General features: G+C 37.9%; 1 protein-coding gene across 3 annotated transcripts in view; it reads left to right on the forward strand.

The window, feature by feature from the left end:
* Positions 1–19858, forward strand: part of LRRC28 (leucine rich repeat containing 28) — a 53652-nt gene extending 33794 nt beyond the window's left edge. For 2 of the 3 annotated variants that reach the window (XM_035554614.1, XM_035554616.2), the window contains 4 exons: positions 5914–6016; positions 9623–9798; positions 12290–12449; positions 15468–19858. In XM_035554614.1, the coding sequence (XP_035410507.1) occupies positions 5914–6016; positions 9623–9798; positions 12290–12449; positions 15468–15540 (512 nt within the window). In that variant the 3' untranslated portion in view covers positions 15541–19858. The remainder of the gene's footprint in view (positions 1–5913; positions 6017–9622; positions 9799–12289; positions 12450–15467) is intronic. The other variant, XR_004779991.2, reaches the window with a different exon arrangement.
* The last annotated feature ends 350 nt before the right edge of the window (positions 19859–20208 follow it).

The raw sequence follows: 20208 nt of genomic DNA on the forward strand, positions 1-20208 counted from the left end.
ATTATTTTACATCATTAGGAATTTCAGTACTGCATAATCTAGCTAAGGCTTAATTTGTGTGCAGGCATCCATCAAAACTTCTCCAGCAGGAGGACAAGAAAAAATTTATCAACCTCCTTTTCAACCCTGTAGCAGTTTGGATGTGGAGAACGGGAGGCATAGTGAGCGAGTGGCGTTTCGTTGTGGGAAGTAGTTGTGATTTTAGTACGAGTGGACTGTATAGTCTGTGAAAAGCAACTTGTCTTCCATGCGTTAGTTACTCCTTAGCCCTGCCAAGGAGCTAATCTCTGCTGAAATACAGACATGTATGCAGATTTGTCGTGCCATTTGAATAGCCATTAATACTTCTTCTAGAATGCACTCAGGCTAATTAGGTGCAGATGAAGCTACAATAATTACATAGAAAAGAGGCTTAAAATCGAGGTGGCAAAAAATAGGATTTCATTTCTAAATTAATTAACTGCATAGGTTAAACTTAATTTTTTAATTATTAGTGATTTAGTCTTTAAAGCAGTAGATGGTAGTTCCAATAATTTTAGCACCTTAGTTTATTTGCACTGACAAGTAAGTGCAAATAATGTCTCCAGACATAGTGTTTCAGTTATGTCCCAACATATGTCATTACAGAAATGAGAAAAGTTCCAGGATGCATCATCCAGATTTCACAGTACTATCAAAGAGTAGTTAGCCCTATTTTGGCAAATATTCCTAATTACATTTCATGAGCAAGAGAAGCTGAATATTTTCAGTTTTTAAAAATAAGATGCTGCTCAGTAGGAGAAAATGTGAGATATTAAAGGGTAAAAGTTTCCTCTGCTTCTGCACTAGTAGCTTATCTGTGAGTGAGCTATGACCTGGATGAGCCACAGATCTGCTCAAGTGTTTTAAGTTCAAAAGGAGGAAATAAATCTGTAGTATAATGACACACCTTCTTTTTTTTCTTTATTTTTAGACTCAAATTCAAAACATTCAAAAGGAACTTTTAAAATAATGGGAAACATCAAAGACTGTCAATTGACCTTGTTCAGTAGTTCTTAATAGTGACTCACTGGTGAACATTTGGAGATAATTTGCTATCTGTGAATATGAAACTGAATCGTAAATCCTAGAGTTCAGAAGGAAAGCAGCACAGTATAAATGTAAACGTTTAATCCTTTTTTTTCTGAAGCATCAGAAGGCTTCAGAGTGGTCAAGATGTGATGAAGTAGAAGAGAGTGCATTGAAAAGCAAAAAGATTAAATCTGTCTTCTGCTGTATGGGAAAATATTTTGTTTAGAGTTTTACTGATGTTAAGGCATAATTGTAGCATTATTTCTGATAGCTGCATGTGTTGGCTAATGGTTTTTTGTGTGTATTTTTACATCTAACTTCTCTTTAATAGTGACAGTGACTAAGGAGGTTAAGTAGCAGCAAAAGGTACTGTGGAACCAAGTGATATTCAAGTAATAATTGTCTTTTTTTTTTTGATTTAGGGAGTCGTTTAAGATGCCTGCTTTCCTATTCATCTCCAAACAGAACGTTATTTTTATTTTTTATTAGACATGTTCATGTTAGCAGCAATAGTCACGTTTGGAATGTATTGCTTAATGCTTTTTCAAGTGTGATTTCCTTTATCATATGGTGGTTGACATCCACTGTGGCAAGGTACCCATTCTTCTGCATCTGATTATGTCCCATGTTGCTGCCTGTATGGCTCCTGTTATGTGTAGTGGAAACCCTTGTTTTCCTGTTCCTGGGCTGATAGGTCTTAGATTTGTTCTGGCAATAGCACTGCAATTTCACTGCACTGCTGGAGAGGTACCAGGTAGTATTTTGACCTGTACGTTCTTTTAAATGGTAATATTTACCCTTCCCGAGTTGGAGGGCAAATGCATCTAAAGGAAACAAGTTTAACATCTATCAGTTTCGCAAAATGCAATAAAAATACCTCAAGCCACTCTGACTTTCATAACTGGTACAAGCAGATGGGGTAAACAACAATGAATTAGTCATTTGTTGTGCAGAATATACTTAATTTTGGGATGTGCCTGTATTGGAAAATAAGAGTTTATTTGAACATAAACTGAAATAGCCAGCAGCTGAACGAAAAAGTGTGTGGATCTGAACCTTTAGGCCTTCCTAATAAATTTCTAAAAATACCCAAATTAGGTGTGTAAGTTTAACTGGAAACTCCTGGTCAGCCCCGTGCATTTCTTTTTCTTTTTTGTTTTTGCTGTTACTGTCAGGGTGGAGGATGTGGCTTTCCTGCTGTCCTAATAAATGCTCTTAAGAATTCTGTTCTTGAATGGCAGATGGAACTACTGATCGTTTTATATCAATCTACTCAGAATCAAAATTACCCTTTGATAGAAAGCTAGCTTGAAACTTTCACCATGAGCAAATGTTTCAATGCCTGAAAGCAAATTCCTTTGCAAGCAGAAACTTGAATTTGATGACACTGCAAAAATAAAAATAATTTATGTAATGAAGTACAAATATAATTAAAATAGGCCATAAATTATGAAGTATACTGGCAGTACAGGATATATTATGACAGCGAATACTCAGTGTTATATCACTTTATTGAGGGTTCATACATACTTCTTGTTTAGAAAATGGGTCTAGTAATTATCAGTGCACAGTAAACAAAGGTCTTATTCTACCTCAGTATATGCTGCTTTTGTGTCCTTGGCCTCACAGTATGGTTAAAAGAGCATCAGAGCAGACACACAAGAGCTTTTGTTCCATCTTCAGCCATGTGGAATGCATATGCCAGGGCCCTGAGGTTAAGAGAAGAAAAAGAAGAAAAAAAGAAAAAAAAAAAGGAAAAAGAAGGGGAAAAAAAATAGAATTGGGGTTTGTTCAGGACTCATGGCATTTGGTCATTTCTGGGAGAAAGGTCTTTGATCTGGGAGCCTGGAAGGAGGAAAGTGGAAATGTTTTAGACAGTACAGTGCTTGCAAAAGCCACATAAAAACCTCCTTTGTAGCTTTAGCCTTTTCAGAGATGGAGAGCTTCCTTATTTTACGAAGTTCTTAAGAAGTGTGTTTTTAGGGAATTTTCAACAATATTTGTTGACTGATAGAAGACAAAAATTAATGGGGATGGGATACAAAGAGCTTTTTAAAGTGATTTATTTAAATTTAAGCTTTATGGATAGTGTTTGAAACTTGAAAAAAATCTTTGGGGGACTGGAAGATGCTTGGTTATTTAATGCAAAGAAACTATATCAAAGGAACATTTATAGTTACAGGCTATTTGGCTTTGGAAATTGCATTTTTCCTACTGAGATATTTTGTCTAACATCCAAAAATTTGCTTTAATTACCTAGGAAATGCAGTCAACTCAGAACTTAGAATCTAAACATAGCATAAGATAAAGACAGAGGGAAGAGATGAGATGCAGCCTACCCCTCCCCACCCCCAAATGCGTATGAAAAGAACAGCTTTAGGGCTTTTTTTGACTTGCCTGATTTCCAGCCCATTTGCATACATCTGTGTAGAAATGAAGAAGATGAGCCCTCTTAAAATTTTCTTCTATTCTCTAAATTAATGAGTTAAACACTATCACGTTCAAGCTACCCCAGCAACCCATAGTTTTCTGCTCTTCTTAGTGAAATTGGTTTCTGCAGCATGAGGCAATCTTCTCTCAGCTGTAGGTGTGCCATGCACATGCTATTTACTTTTAATTTTATTGGCTAATTCTTTTCCACTGTTATAACATTTTACGGTGTTACTGCTTCAGTATTGCAATATTTTTATTCGCCGTAGGATAGTGATGTTTTTGTTTCATCTAAAAATATTCCAGAACTTCACTAAACTATTTTCAGTCCCGCAATACTGAGCCAAAATACCTCATCTTTTTTGAGGTGTTAGCTCTCAGCGATGCACAGCAGCATCTCACAGCAGTGCCGATCAGTCAGCAGAGATATTTGTGCTTGCTTCTTGGGGCAGGACAGTTGATGGATGCGGCAGATAGCTCTTCAAACTAGAATATCTTTGGGGACAGGGTCAAAGAAGAGTATGATGGATGGAAACATCCTGTGATGTCCGGTGACTCCAGTCTGAAAAAAGCCCAGGTCACGGTCCCTGAAGCCTGTGGCAAAACCTCTGTAGATTGTTGCAGGGTAAGGGCCTGTATTAAAAGAAAAAAAAACAAACTCAAGTTTTCCATGTTAACGTTTTTCTCTCAGAAGAGGAACCTGTTAGTTTTCTGATGGTATCAGTTCTTGTTCCTTATGGAAGATGTGATGCTGTGGCACCCTTTGAAACCCCCAGCATGTTTAAGGTCTCTGCTGCTTCCAGCTGCCATTCAAGTGGGTGACAGCTGAAGACATTCAGTATATTTTAGGATGGCCAAATGTTTGGGGAGATCACTTCAAATGTCGTTTGCTCTATCTGCGCTAAGTGGTGTCCGGAGCTCTCTGTACAAGTGAAACTACTCGGTGATAAAGAACGGGTTGTATTACCTATGACTATTGTAGGGAACGATAAGAGATCATAATTCCACACAGAATAGCTGTACCTAGGTATCATGAAAAACATTTTAACTTTTATTTTGTTCTTGGCCACGGTTACGAAAGGGGCAGAAACTGTTCATTTCCCTGGTTATCCTGATCTTTGTGTCCATCAGGATAACTGCCAATTGATAGAGATGGGGAGTCAGAACTAGCTGCTATTACTAGAGGCTTCCAGTGTTGCTGATTCACCAAATGCTTGTTTGTCTTGCTTATTTTCTATAGCATACTCATAAAAGTTTAAGAACTTGAGAGGCATACACATCTTTTCTTAATGCAATTTGTCTGGGTTGCAGCTATCTCCTCCAACGCAGAGAGGCTTTCAGACATTGGTGCTGAGTTTTATTAAAGGCATATGTCTTTCCCTAACCTAGTATCTTGAATGGCGTAGGAGCGACGGATGAAATGGGCTGCCCAGATGATCCTACGTGTCAGCTTTCTCAACAGTTCAAAACTCTATTCTTTTTAGTTAGTTTGGTTTGTCTTTAAATGTCTCATTAACGTGTTTTTCACTTCCTTTGGTAGCAGACTGACCACATCTTGCTGATAAGCAAAATTTTGGCTTGAGAATTCTTCTTAGAAACCTAATTTTTCCCCCATTACTTTTGCTCTATTTTTACACCACTTTAATTTTCTAAACAAAATAAAATCACTCCATATCTACATGGTCATAGCGGGAGTTATATTAACATATTTAATATATTAACATACCTAAAGCATACCTTCATGGACTAGAAATACGCTGTGCTTGCTGCTTTTGATTGCCAGCAACGAATATTTTAACAAAAATAATAAGCAGCACGTGTTTGGATATATTGGTTGTTGTAGCCACAGCTTTTGCTGTGTAATATCCTGCAGTTTAATGGCTGGGTGTTTTTTTGTGTTCTGTAACTTGACACATCACAGACTTGTTTTGGAATCACTGGTTGTATTTAGTTATGGCTAATGTAATTAAGTAAGCATCTCTTCCTGAAGAAAAGAAACAGTGGGAAACACATTCTTGGTTATTTCTTCACCACTTTACAGATAACGAAGCTGTGATTTCAGTGATGCAAAGCCACTTAATGGAAGTAGACTTGACCTTACGAATTTCTCACAGCAGATTTGAAATGAGTTGTCCCTTTGCTTTTTCAAACTGGCTAGAGTTCATCAATGTCAAAATTTAAGTCTTTATAGTGGGTTTTGCAGGGCTACTGAAAAAGGGTTTTAATTTATTACGGGTGAATTGAAAAACTGGTTAGAAATAGCATTAAAATTATTAAAATAAGTTGCTGAAATGTTACAACTAGGATGTACTAATTTGTTTGCTTAACATTGAATCTGATTAATTTGTTTATAATTATGGAGAATTGCCTTGCTTAGAGTTGCCACTGTCATTCCTTCTCTCCCTTACTTATTTTCTTGTTTTCTAAACCCAGATTTAGGTCGTTCTCGGGAGCTACAGTATGTTTACGTGGATAACAACATTCATCTCAAAGGCCTTCCATCCTATCTGTATAATAAAGTCATTGGTTGCAGCGGGTAGGTGTGAATTAATTGAAATGTTTTGCCTGCATTTTCAGTTTCGAATTTCTCAGATATACGTGTCTGTGTGATAGAAATGATTTTTGTGACTGATTCAGAACTAACGTTACTTTGAGGGGGATTGCTGCAGCTGCTAGTTCTGTTTCACTTCTGCAGCAAATTTTCTGTTAATCGCTGACTTTGTATTTTCATGTTGAGCCATAAGAGTTGGTGCAGTTACTCTGAAGGAATTTTTAGTGATAATGTAAGTCCTGAAGCTGAATACTAGCTGCACTGAAAGATGGCCAGAAAAGTAGGCTTCACAGAATCTCCATAGCTGAAGAATTCACAAACTGTTTCTTCATGTGTTGCAGCATCTATCTAGTTCATAAGTTCTCACATCTCTGTGAGCTTTGGGCTGTATCTTGGAACGTCACATGCAGCTTTGCTCGTTTTTACATCCCAGTATCAGCTTCTTCTAAGTCTTGGTTACCTACTAACTAAAATAAGTAACTTTCTTGAGGAATTAGGGATTGACAGGTATATTTTTAAGTGTCCGTTTTAAAAATACCCTAGGCTGTCTCATGTTTGTGGTTACGATGTGAGGAAAAAGTGGTCTGTCTAGGACAGTAGCTTAATTCTTCCTGCACTGACACTAGCATAAATCGGGATCAGCACCACTGAAATGAATGGAGCATTGCTGGTATAAAACTGATCAGAGGAGGATTGTCCTCATTACCATCTAATTATAAATTTCTGGTATGCTCGCTCTCAGCAGATCTTGCATTAAATATAAATTCCCCCTTTACAGCTTGCGCTCTATTGCAATATGCGAGGTGCTGAGTCTTGGCATTTTAAGATTTTTTTTTAATATTCGCATGTCAGCTGGTTGTGTGATATATAAATACTTGCAGTTGTATGAAATGTCTGCAGTCTCAAACTTTTACTGACTTTGTTTTTCAGCAGAAATAATTTCTAGCCTTCGTTTTTTCAGGACTAACAGTCAATTGTAAAAATAGATAAAATTGACCTAACAGGTTGTAGAACTGTATTGTTTGTGTCCAAACCACCATTGATAACGCAGAAAATGCTCCAACAAGTATGGTCCAACTATCCTGTCTGCCTAGTTCAGGTGATTTCAAACAACCATATGGCTAATTTGTATAATGTTCTAATTCCTTACTTTATGCTTACTCAAATTGTTTTTATCTTTGTATTGATCTTTTGTCATCATTGAATTTCTACAAAATGTCTTTTAAAAAAAAGGGGGGGGAGGGGAATGGGGGAAGAGGCTGATGGTTAAGAAGATATTAACAGTTCTACTTGCTCTCGTTGCTTGTACACTGCTGCTGAGGCTAGCTGCTAACATCTCTGAAATGTATTATAAGTCTAGGGTAGAAGAAACCAAAAACGTTGCAGTTGCTACACTGAACGTCCTTTAGTGCTTCTGTGGAATGAAAAAATGTGACAATCCAAAAATCTTTTTTTTGATAATAAAGAATCCAAAAAATAAAATACTTGGATTTTCATTATATAAAATAGTATGCATGCCAATCAAATACTTGTCTTTGTTGTAAAACTCTCTTGAAATATTGCAAATCATTTATGAGGAGAATTTTCAATGTAGGGAAAGTACCCATGTGTAAGAAACAAAAGTTTTTATTTGGTGATGTGCTGCGTGACGCTGTTAAAATCATGTGGTGATGGTCATTTGAAGCATTTGTGTTCCTTCCAAGAAAGCATTAGTAGCCAATCCAAGTTTTTACAGGTCAGGCAAAATATTTGAAGCTCCTGGCTTTAGTACTGTCTGTTCATCCACTGGACAATTAAATCTGACATGTTGCTGTTACTAAAATAAAGCGAGATTTCTGAAAATAGAATATAAATTGCATTGTGTAAGTAATGAATCTCTGTCTGGGAATCCTGCAGTCAGGCTGACTGAGAAAGTCTTTTATGTAAGAGTTGATGATCTCAGTACTCAAAATAAATTTTGATCTTATTTTTTGAGATTGGATTTCATAGTTTGCAGTTAGGTGTCTGTCACTCTTGTTGAAAGCAGCCAATAAGTGGCCATACCTTTTTTCCCTGCTCTGATTTATTCAACAAGGGTCTTCTGCAGCATCGTTTTTCCCAGCTGGATAGACAATCTTTCTACTCTTCTCTCACCTTTTAAACCTCCATGGACTTCTTTTTTTAATTTTTGTTCTTGGACCCAGTATTACTCAAACGTTTTGATTCTTTCCCTAATACATTCTGATATAAGGATGTATCTCTTAAATTATTCCTCTTGTTGGTCTGTTCTGCTTGCTTGCTTTGTTTTTAGTGTAATGGGAAGGCACAGTGGGCTCCCTTTGTGCAGAGTAAATCAAATAGCCCAGTTCTGAGCTATAGAAACTGTAGTGACTTTAAGGGTTTGTCTTCTATCTTCTGTCTAGGTTGGCGAGGGGTTGATAAGCTTGAAAATATGGTATTGGGGATTTATTGGTTGTGGTAGCTAATTGATTGGGTATTCATTGCTGGGGAATGGATTATTGGAATATTGGATCTTAGATCTCTAGATTCTTTTACCTGTTAATGGTTTGTGGGGAAGCATTAAATATTTAACAAGAGGCTTATTTACTTGCTGTTTGATGCTGCTCTTTGCTCGTTTCTCAAAGGTGTTTAATCAAAGGAGATGTGATTGTTATCAGAGAAGTTCCGTCAGATTGCTTCTACATCTGATAAGGTTGAACGTGGTTACCTCAGTTTTAGGTCCAATATCTGGGAAGGCTCACAGACTAGTGTTGGTTCCATTTGTTAGGACCGGCCATAACAAGTTCGTCTTGGCTCCAAATTTAAGTTGTCATAATTTCAATTCCTCTGACTTCCGCAACCTCAGTAGAATTTTCCTATGCGTGTCTCTTTGGTATGGTAACTTGCAACAGGGATCATGTAAAGAATTACTGTTTTTAATACAGGCTAAGTTTCTCTACTTGAATCCAAATAACCTTCCTTTGTCTCACGATAATTTGGGAAGGATAAGGTTAGGACTTAATAGGGGACCTTCACACTTTAGCTTAGGCTGGTTTTTTTCCTTTTTTTGTCCTCTCCAAGGGAATTCTGTGGATGGGGAAAGGTATAGTACAGAACCACCCAGTGACACTTGAATCAGACTTGCTTGCGGCTGTAGCTTGCCTCATATTGTAGTTGAGAGACCTGTTATCATTCACCACTGATTGATCCAAGATATAGGAAACCAACTGTTATATATGAAACTGCTCCCTTATGTAAAATACTTACTAATAAATGTCATTCAGATGCTAAATGAGATTACGTGACTGCTTTTGGTAGTGCTTGGCTCACCTCCTTGGGATTGTGTTCTCATTTCTCTAGCTTTTGAATATTAATTGATAAGACCTTCAAATGTCTAGTGACTAGCATGACACTGAAGGGGGCGATCTATAGAAAATTTGTGTCCATGTGTATTTCACTGTGCAAGAAGTCCTTCTCGAAGGGTGCTGCACTGAAGAACAACGTCAAGTGTGCTATGGGTTGGTCATGTGGGTTTCCCCATGAAGTTAACTTTCTTAATTTTTCTTTCTTATTTTTTCTTAATGACTTCTTAAATGTCTTGTGTCCTTCTAGCTGTGGTTCTCCAATTCAAGTTTCGGAGGTGAAACTGCTGTCCTTTTCATCGGGACAGTTAACTGTGTTCTTGCCAGCAGAGGTAAAATCTATAGGGACAGAAACAGATCATGTGCTGCCTCTGCAAGAACTGGCCATGAGGACCCTCTATAACACCTACTACGTGTATTTAAAAGGTATGGGTTTCTTCTTTTCGTATGCCGCAACCCTAGAAATGTTCAGGACCAGGCTGGATGAGCTTTCAGCAACCTGGTCTAGTGAAGATACTTCTGCCCATAGCCGGGGGGTTGGAACTATGTGATTGTTAAGGTCACTTCCAACCCAAACCATTCTGTGATTCTATGATCACAGAAAGTGGAAGTGCTTTCCTGGCAATGATAGGAACATTTCAAATAGCTCTTTAAAGAGATGGACAGAGATTAATGTTTTAAATGATTTATTTAATCAAATTATTTTTGAAATGCTGTATTACAACAAAAATATCGAATATCAAGAACAGATCCCAAGACTATTTCTAAAGTAGAGCAGTGCTTTACAAATGCTTTCTTGAGGACTGTATAAAGAAGGACGCTTTTTGCAGGAGAAACTCTAATGGAAATATGAGATGAGAAATACAGTTCCTGAGGCGAGATTAGATGCATCAGCCAACAATGCAGCTTCTTGCCAGGCAGCACACTCCTCAGCTGGCAGGCTCGTTAAGCATAAGGCAAGAGAAATGCTAGCAGCCATTGGCCATTTCAGTACAGTGTGACAGCTGGGCTGTTTTAGTTCTGCCCCAGTTCAAACTCTGCTGTAAACTGGCCCTTGGCTTATCTGGTTCCGCATTATGCGGTCACATGAGTTAGCAATATCTGGTAATATCTGCGGATTCAGGTTGTGTCAGATTTGGATGTATTGTGAATCTCCTCTGTTAGTGGTGTCTTGCAATATGTCAGCTTTACAGGTGACAGTAGAAGGCAGACGTATGGAGAGTTAGGGTGGAACTACTAGAGGGTTATTGTAAGGGGTCACTTGTACCATGGCCACAGGAGAAAGTCTTAAGTGCTGAGCTACTGCTTTGCCAGGAAAAGCATATTTGCTGCTCATATATGGAAAGGAATAAGCTTCATGTTAAGGGGTGTGGTAAACATACAAGCCTATGATCGTAGGAAGCGGCTCTGTTTTGTGTGGAAAGTATTAACTGATCCATAGAACAATCTAATTGACCACTCTGGGGTTGTGGATATTTTTATATTTCTGCCTTTAGAAGGGAGGTGAGAGGTTTTGAGCTGTTTAGTATCAGCATATCAGCTACCCCAAAACTACACAATGATGGGTGCTCTTTCATTTTGATTTTCAAAGTTCTAGTCTTTGAAAAGGAATTTGAGAATATAAGGCACAAAGAAAGAAGGGTTCTATGTCTTGTAAATCACTCGTAACTACTTTACTCACCCGGTTGCGACTTTCACAGTTTCTGGAGTCTGACTTTGTGAATGCTCTTCAAGACATTGAAGTTTGGTTTGGAATAGCAAGATAGTATTTCAAAGTCAATTTAAGAAGGGGTTTGTGGATAACTTGTACAAGTTCATGAGGGTTGACTGGTTGCAGCCAAGGTGCAGAACCTAAAAAACATGGTGAAACTTTTAACTCTTGTGTACTTCCAGTTTGCTACACTATACTGTATAGTCTTTTAGTGTTTATGTATTTTTATGTGCATACTTCTGTGTAACCTTATTAAAGGTTACGTGCATTACCACTGGAGACACCCCCATCTCACTGAGGTGAGAGTAAAGCATAGTTCAGACAGGAAAATGATAATGTTGTCTTGGGGAAGCAGGTGGCATGCAATTAAAGGAGCAGATTTGATCTATCACTGGTTACTTAAGTTTGCAATTTCAAGGGTGCAGTTAAGTGCTTGGCTGCTGCTAGGTAAGCACAACAGAAGTGACCGGGCTACTTTTCCTCAGTCTTTGCTTGGCTATGGAATATGACCTTTTCTTTCTGACGCAGATGTACTATTTGTCATGCTGTCACCTCAATTGATGCTGTTGTGGAACATTGTGTATGGGGTTAAACCTTACAGTGTTTGAAAGCTGAAGCTAGTGTGATATTGCAAAACTGAATTATCAGGCACTGCATCTTGTCCTGATTACTCAGCACCTAAATTCATTCACCTCTCTTGGCTGTCCCTCAGTTTGTAGATGGAGATTAACATATTGGTTTTAATTTATAAAATACTGCGTGACTTGGGCTAAGCCTGAGAACATGATTATTCTTCCCTATGAAATGACCCTGGTATCCTGTTTGGTTAAAAAAAAAAAAGGCATATTTTAAATATGGGGGCACACTTAGGAGATTATGAATATATTGATTTTTTTTTGAGTGGTCTCTTTATATTTTCCGATGACAATTATGCTAGGCTATGATATTTTCACCTGGATATTTGGGTCAAGTTAGTTTTATGCCCACAGATGTTTAATTTACACATTGACCTTGTTGAATTTGTACGTGGGAAGCACCATATGCATTGCCTTAATTGCTGTCATTTGCTTTACCTTGCTGTTCTTTTGACCAAGTCATAAGAAAGCTAATGAGAGAGCTGATTTTCTGAGTTGGATCATACTTCTTGCATTGGACTTTTTGTAACAAAACAATTGTATGATAGTCTTTTTTGTTTTTCTTCTCTAGATTTGAACTTTCTGACTCCAATCTCACTACCCAAAAGCCTTCTGGAATTACTGCACTGTCCCTTGGGACACTGCCACCGCTGCAGCCAGCCTATGTTTACCATTGTCTACCCAAAGCTCTTTCCCTTGAGGGAAACTCCAATGGCAGGATTGCATCAAGGGTAATTATACAGGAAATTACACTGGGGTTTCATTTAGGAAGAAAAACACCTATGGAACAAACGTATTCTTAAGGACTTCTTTTTAGTGCGCTAGCCTATTAGATGTAAAGCCCCTGTCCAATGAATGCACGTAGAGGTTGGCAAATCTCTTATTTACAAGGCAACCAGCATACTGCTGGTAGACTGCTTCACGAAGCTTATCACATTTGCCTGCTTCAGGTTGCTGCTAGATAGTGAAAGGCTTTGACATGATGGGATTGACTTATTTGTGGTGTTGCAGTACATGCATAGTACTTCTGTGCCTTTGGAAAGAAATACTGCCTAACACCAATGCTTCCTCTGATTCTCTCAACCCAGACTTCAGGAGGATGCCACTACCACATAAGTGTTCTAGGATTAAAAGTAGAAAAAAGCTCTAAAGCCAGATCTTAATGAAAATATTCTGCAATAAAATACTTTTTCTTTTCCACGTGAATTAATTTGTGAGATACAGTGGAAACATTCTGCCTTGTAAAAAGATGGCTTGCTATGAAACATATGTTAAAAATATTTCAGTTATTTATCGTTGCAGCAGTTGTGTCTGCAGCATTCGCGAGTCAAGTAGACAAGGCTATGCAGACTTAGTGGCTTGCTGGAAGTACAGTCATAGGAGGGACTCAAAATTGCAATGTGATTCACAGAGTATTGCCCTTATGTAGATGAAGGTTTAAAATACCTTAAAGGAAGAAAAAAAACCTTAAAACTGATCATTTTGTAGTGATTGTTTCCCTATCCACTGTTAGTCTGAGCAGCTGATCCGGTGGGCTACCATGAGCCATAATATCAATGAATCCACATGCTGCAATGCAAAAGCGTTATCACAAACCTCAGAATTTTCAGAGAGGTTTGCTAATCTGGCTTAAAGTGCTCTTGAGTTTAGACATGAATTTATCAATATTGAGCTCAAATTTGCTGTGTGTAAATATCTGCATATAGTGGCAGTAGAATTTTTGTCACTTTTAAGGTTGATTTGCTTTATTTTTTTCTCTATCCCACGGACATAGCTGTGCCCCCTGTCCTTTTTGGAAGGACTTGGGAGAGAGGAATTGTCATATTCTAAATAGAAAGCGGTGAATGCTAGATGCTAGAGATGCTGTGCGTCCAACAGTATTAGATGTAAGCTTGGTATCTTAACCACCTCCTTGAGGTTAAAAAAAAAAAGTGCTCTACCACAGAATGTTTCTGAAAATTATTTGTTGGTATATATAATGCCTAGGAATGCCACTTAGTTCTTGCCCTGCTGAAATCCATTTATTTGCTAGTTACCTTCCATAAAAATAAGGAACTGCTGTTCAATTAGAACATGTTAAAGATTTGTAAGCATTTCAGCTTTATGAAATAAAAACAACTTTATGCTAAATCTGGGCAGCAGCCAGAAGGCTGCATAAACGTTACTTTGGAAAAGCCATCTTTCTCAGATCATCTGATTGTAGAGACTGCATACTTCAACTTGTCTTTTCTGTTACAGTTCAGTTGGATATTGAAATTCAATGGGTTTCATATTCATTCAAATATATTTCTTTCACATGACAGTCCACATTCTTTATATTCAGGGTGACATAACATCTTACGATCATGCCATAAAGGAATTTCAGCCATTGAGCTCCATTAGAATGGTATAACTCTCCAAGAAAGTGATGGTAGTCTGCATACTGGTCACTGAATCCTTTTATTATCTGAAATAATCCAATAATGGGAGAGGAGAAAGGTCTACTTCTTAATTAAGTTCCACAATGAGCAACTCTAGGCAATTAGAATTATGAAATGATAAACAATAAGCGTCTACTAATATGTCTAGGAATTACTAAAATGATGACTCAAGAAAAACATACAAGGTTATTTTTGAAGAAAACTAACATTCAAAAATACATTAACTGCAAATAAATATTTCATGGTTTTCACGTGTTAAAAAATGATATTTGAATTACCTTATGTCAGTTGTCATTCCCTCCCTTAGAGAAGAATGTACTGTGCTCTACAAAAGGCAATAATGAGTACAGTCTTGAGTAGCTGACATTTGATGCAAATCCACAGAAAATGAGATCTAAGCGGGGTAGCCTGTCATCCTTATCTCTGTAGCTTGTACTTGACATGGTAAGATTATGTGGAAGTGTAGAGGTGTGAAAGCTGGTTTAGAAAGATGTGAAGGGCAGGGTTTCTATTCTGAAGAGCTTACAGTGACCATGAAAACACACAGGGTAAGGATCTTGAATATTTGAGCAGTGCTGATTAGCACATGCCACATCCATGCCAGTATCTTGTCTGGTTTTCTGCGTTGCATCCTGTATCCTCTCACAGGAAGGGGTAGTTAAGTGTTGAATTGGATTTCTGTATCTGAAAAAGCACCGCTGACATTAGCACTGGGTAAAGTGTGAGTTCTGGGTTAGTAAAAATCAGTTCTTAACATTTGACAAGTGGATATTTAGGTCCTGGCCAGGATGGGGGTAGGAGGAGGGTCCCGGTGAGGCTGGTATTGCCCTCTTGTGCCTACACCCCTGCTGGAGTGTCTGGCACAACATGACCATGCTGCCCATTCGTTGTCCTTTGTGAAGGTCCGGGCCTGGTTTGTTCACTCAGCTGAATCAAACGACACTGGACTTCAGTTAGTTCATGCCTACAAGCAGTAATTTAAGAAACACATGAGCCAAGCAGAATCAAAGAATTACCCAGCTATTTTCCTCTTAGCTGTTAAACCTACTGGCTATAACACCCAGCCACACCCTGCACAGAGAGAAAAACCACATGCTGTTCCTTTAAACTGAGCGCATAAGAAACCAGGAAGGTTTTTTTGAGAAACCCCTACTGTGCTTCTCTGGCTTTCTGTCAGGCGCTCATATATATCAAATGAGTCTTTCTAACGGGGTGAGATGGGCTAATCCTGTGTTTTACAGACCAGCATATTGTCTGCTGTGGAACGGGGCCAGGAGCTTTAATCTTTACTGACAACTGTTCCCCCCCCCCCTTTTTTTTTTTTTCTAGGAGGACAACTGTTAGTTTTGTGGCATACTGCTGCTCCACCCAGTGTCTGCAGACATTTGACCTACTGAGTTGATAAACACTTAAAACTACCCAGGAGTGCTGCCAGCTTAAAGCTGCATTAGACGTCGTATCCCATTGGTACTGGAATACTGCGCGTGTGCCAAAGCAGCAGAAGTGCCCAGTCGGGAACGCTAAGAGGCACTTAAATTCTGCCCTATCAAATTTGGATGAAGTGCAGAATCTTTTCGGAAGTGTAAATACCAAGCTTTTAAAAGTATTAACTTCTTTCTCCTTTAAGACAGCATACAAACCAAACAAATTGACAAGTTCTGACTCCAGATTTCCAGTGTTTCGCAAATGTGGCTGCCTTCAGGTGGATCCATTGTGTATTTTGAAGCAGTTTTCATTCCTCTAACAGTGTTCTACTGACCTTTAATTAAAAAAAATAAGTGACAAAAGTTTTCACTTATTGCTCCCATCATCTCCACCCTATGGCTGGATTTTGGTGCATATAGGTCCAAGCCTCTACAAACCTTTGAAGGTTCCATTGATTATTTCCATAGAATTCTAACTTTTTCTTCTCATCTCAATATTTTCCTGAGTTATCCCAGTTGTATACAAAGTCTTTGACAGTTAGCTGTGGTATTTGAAGCTATGTATGAAAAGCAGGTCTTTCCTTCTGGTATTATTAAAAGACACACTGTTTCCACTGTAGTAACTAGGCTTTGTCTGGAGACTACAGATCCTGTTTCAGTAACAAAGGGTGGTACTGATATCTACACTAAGTGACCTTGCTCCAGTGTGTTTGGGGTTACGTTTTAATCATCTTTTAATCACTTATGTTTTATTTTTAAAAACCCTTTCCCTTTTGCTTCTGAGTTCTTCAGGAGAAAGACTTGAACTAGTCTTGAAAACAGTGTAAATATTTATTCATATTTATTGTTTTGGCACTTGCAGCCTGTAGACCCACAAAGAGTTGGGCTTCATTTTCCTAGATTCAGCATTTTACTAATTTGTGAGAGCTTGTCTGTGGAGTGTTAACCTCAGAGAAGGCTGGAGGAAGGAGGGGGAAGTATGTGTTTGCCCACGTGTGGGCATGCATGCTACACAGATACCTTCATGGAAGGGCTGTGACATTATTTTTAGGGTACTAATGCCAAATTTAGCACAAATTTCTAATCAATATCCTATTTGGGAAATTATTTTTTTAGATCATGTTAATTTTAAAGGACGAAGGATGGAAAACAGGCCCAAAATGTCTGCATGGATTAAAATTTAAAATTTACATTGAAACAGTTAATATAGAATTACTCCCTTTTGACTTGTTTTGGAACATATAATTTTTAATGTGTTCATTTTGTTTTAATTTTTTAAGGTGTAAACTATTTGTGGATTTAGCACAGCGTTCTGCTCTCCGGTGGTTAGTTATATGCTGAAATAAATATGAATGAAACAGTGTGTTATAAAAAAGGCAAGATAAAGAGACTTGGTAGTATATTAGCATATGTTGTGGTGAGGTGTGCATACTTTGAAGGGAGGAGGCATTAGAATGTTTTCCTATTGCCAAAGAAGCATTTGTTCCCGCTGCAGGCTTCCTGGCATCTCTTCAATAAATGGAGTATCGTAAGAGCTTAAAGGACTACCAGAAAGGCATTTTTTGAGGGTGGAATTTTTAGGTTTGTGCATGTTACTTGTGAAATCTTTGCTGGTTTTATTGGGTTGATTTTGGAGAGTTGAATTAGCATTAAGAAATGTTGAACTTAATCCTTCAGGAATGCGAGTATCATCTACTCTTTAAGAGTTGTGAAACTTTGCAAAATAAATCCCATTTAATAAATCTGCTTTGCAGTAGGGGAAAGAGCCATGTCCAAATAGACACTTTACTATTGGATTTCTTACTGTCATTTCACTAATTTGTTTCAATGTTGGTATCCCCAACAGGCCTTCCCACCCAATGGGGTTTACCCCTGACGCAGCAAAATGAATCTTCAGCTGTCTTTCTTCGGAACTGCACAATTGAGATGTACATTACCCATGTACAGTATCTACCTGTATCAGAAATGTGCAAGTGTAGTACAGAATCCAGTGTGTTTAATGGATGGTAAGAGAACTATGGTAGTGTTAGAAATGCTACTTTTTCATATAATACTTTGACCAGGAGTTTTCAGTATTATTTTTATTTCTCTGTGTCCTTTGAAGGAGATACTTTTGTTGGAAGTTTTTGTTCTCTTTTAATAGCAACTCATAGACTTTAAAGCAAAGTTAGTCTGAATTCACTATGTAAATGAAATTGGGAGTTAAATCTTCTCATTGGCTAAAAGACATCGGTGTTGGTTTTATTAGGAATCAGGTGGTAAGAATGGAGCTTTCTTTTCTCTTTTTTCCTCTATGATAATTTTTGAGATCATATCAGTCTATTATTGTCTGCAAGTATAGTTCATCAGAAGAAATTTGAGTCTGTTCTATAAGCAGGATGAATCTTAACTAACATTTTAATAGATGATATTTCAAGAATGGCATGTTCAATGAATAAATGACTTAAACATGCAGTTGAAGCTGAAATGTCATACCCTATTTTTATAAAACAAGGAAGAGGAAAGCCAATAGAGACTGAAAATGCAGCTGAATTTCATGTTTCTTTTTTTAATACAAACAGTGTTTGTATTCATCTGCATCTTTGGGTGATATTGTCCTAGATTAAAGTAACTCCATTCTCACTTGTCCAAATTTTTCTAAACTTGTTCCACTGTAAGAGTACTTCATAACTAGTTAACTTGAGAACCAGCTCTGCAGGTTGCAGAGAGGAGAGGGAGCTTGCTGCTGATTGAACTGCACCACTAATTTTTCAAAACGAGGTCAAATACTTCATGGCTTCTGTTTAAAGCATTTATTTCTGAGTAGTTTTTGATTATTCTCGTTGGTCAGACCAGTTCATGTTGAGATTAATTTCTCAACAAATTGGGTTCTAGCAGTATTTTAAAAGGGTGTGTTTTTTTAATTTTTTTGTCATAAAAATAGATTAAAAATAGATTTCAACTCTGCTTCAGGTGAGAGCAGGAGAAGTTTCTGATTTTTGTAGACATAAAAAGAAGTGCAGGAGAGGAAATGAAGGAGGAGATAAATTGGTAACTCATTGATACTGCTGTGAAATTTCTGTGAGTAAAGGTTAACTCCTAATGTAATTAAGAAGCATATGCATAATTTATATTTATGTTCTCATAAGAGACACCATGTTAATAAAACCGAGACCCTACTGGGTTGTGCTTATAGAGATGACTTCATGTCCTGCCACAAAGGAAATGGGAATCTCTGGCTTTGTTTAAAAATACTACTTGAGCAGTTTTACACTGGACACTCTTATGTCTGGAGCATTATTCTTGGGAGCCTTCTTGCTACTGCCCCCCATAGAGTATCAGAAATATAGATGTCCTGTCCCAAGCAAAGAACAAGCTCTAATATCAAGAAATGAATATTTTCCTGTTCTGGCCTGGTGCTTCTCTTGGGTTCTTCCTGAAGTTCATTACAAACCGTCTATTTACTTCGTTGTGGTGAGGGTAAGATCTTGCATTGAACAGAGTGGAGCTGCTTATTGCCAAGTTGGCTTCAAGTCTTATATATCGAATTCTGCTGAATCCCTTTTTCTGGCATGAAGGGAGGATGAGACTTAATGCCCATGTGGTAACAGCGTGTCAGGTTTTACTGACATCACAGCCAAGCTGAAGACTGTAGAGTGACAAACCTTTCACTAGAGAGGGTGACTTATTTTTTGAAGGCCTCTGTGGCCACATCAGTACCACTGATAATAGAAGAATTTTTGCGTTGATGTCAGTTGACGTTGGATCAAGTTCTAACTGATGAGAGAGAAGAATGCGTTTTACCATCTTTGTATTTCTTGCAAAAATGGGGACGATGTCATTGATCTCTGTGCCTACTGTTAGGCAACCTTTCTATCTGCAGCTGAACTTACATGCAATTAAAAGATGTGATTCTCTTTGCCTCTTACCTCCCTCTCGCTACTCCTCATGTTGTTGCAAAATGTTACAGTTAACTTGTGATGGAAGAGGATGAGCAAATTGAATCCAGAGTTTTTCTTACTTTTTGTATTACAGACCTATTTTGTAAGAGACCAAAGGTCTGGTAGGAAAGAAATGGCAAGGTTCTTGTGAAGTCTTCGTTGTTTTTGCTGTATGTACCCATATTTGGATTACAGCTTGAACTTGGATTGCAGCTGAGTTCATTTTGTCTGCTAAAAGCATATATGTATTGCTTTTTTTGCTCTGTATTAACCAAATGTCACTTTGTGTGAAGGTGAGCTTGCTAGCTATTTTATTTCAAGTTAGTGGTGCAATTTATTGTATGTGCTTGTTAATAAACTATATTTTTGGATAGAATTATAGTCCATTAAAGTTAACCGAACTATTGTTCCTGGGGCTATTAAGCTGTGTTAGGATATAATATTTAATTTACATTTCAGTTCATTTGCTTAGTAATTAGCTAATAAGTCTTCCTTCCCAAGGCGGAAGAGGTAGGGTGGGGACACTTCAGAACACTACCAAGCCCAAAACACCAATTCACGTAACCCTTTTGTCCCAGACAATGTGCGTCACCAGATAGTGCCTAATAAAACCAAAAGCCTTACGAAAATCTGACTTTATCAAAGAATCACAGAACGGCTTGGGTTGGAAGGGACCTTAAAGATCGTGTAGCCATAACCCCCCTGCCCTGTGCCGGGATGGCACCC

Source organism: Cygnus atratus, chromosome 11, assembly GCF_013377495.2.
Source record: "Cygnus atratus isolate AKBS03 ecotype Queensland, Australia chromosome 11, CAtr_DNAZoo_HiC_assembly, whole genome shotgun sequence".
Taxonomy (NCBI): Eukaryota; Metazoa; Chordata; class Aves; order Anseriformes; family Anatidae; genus Cygnus; species Cygnus atratus.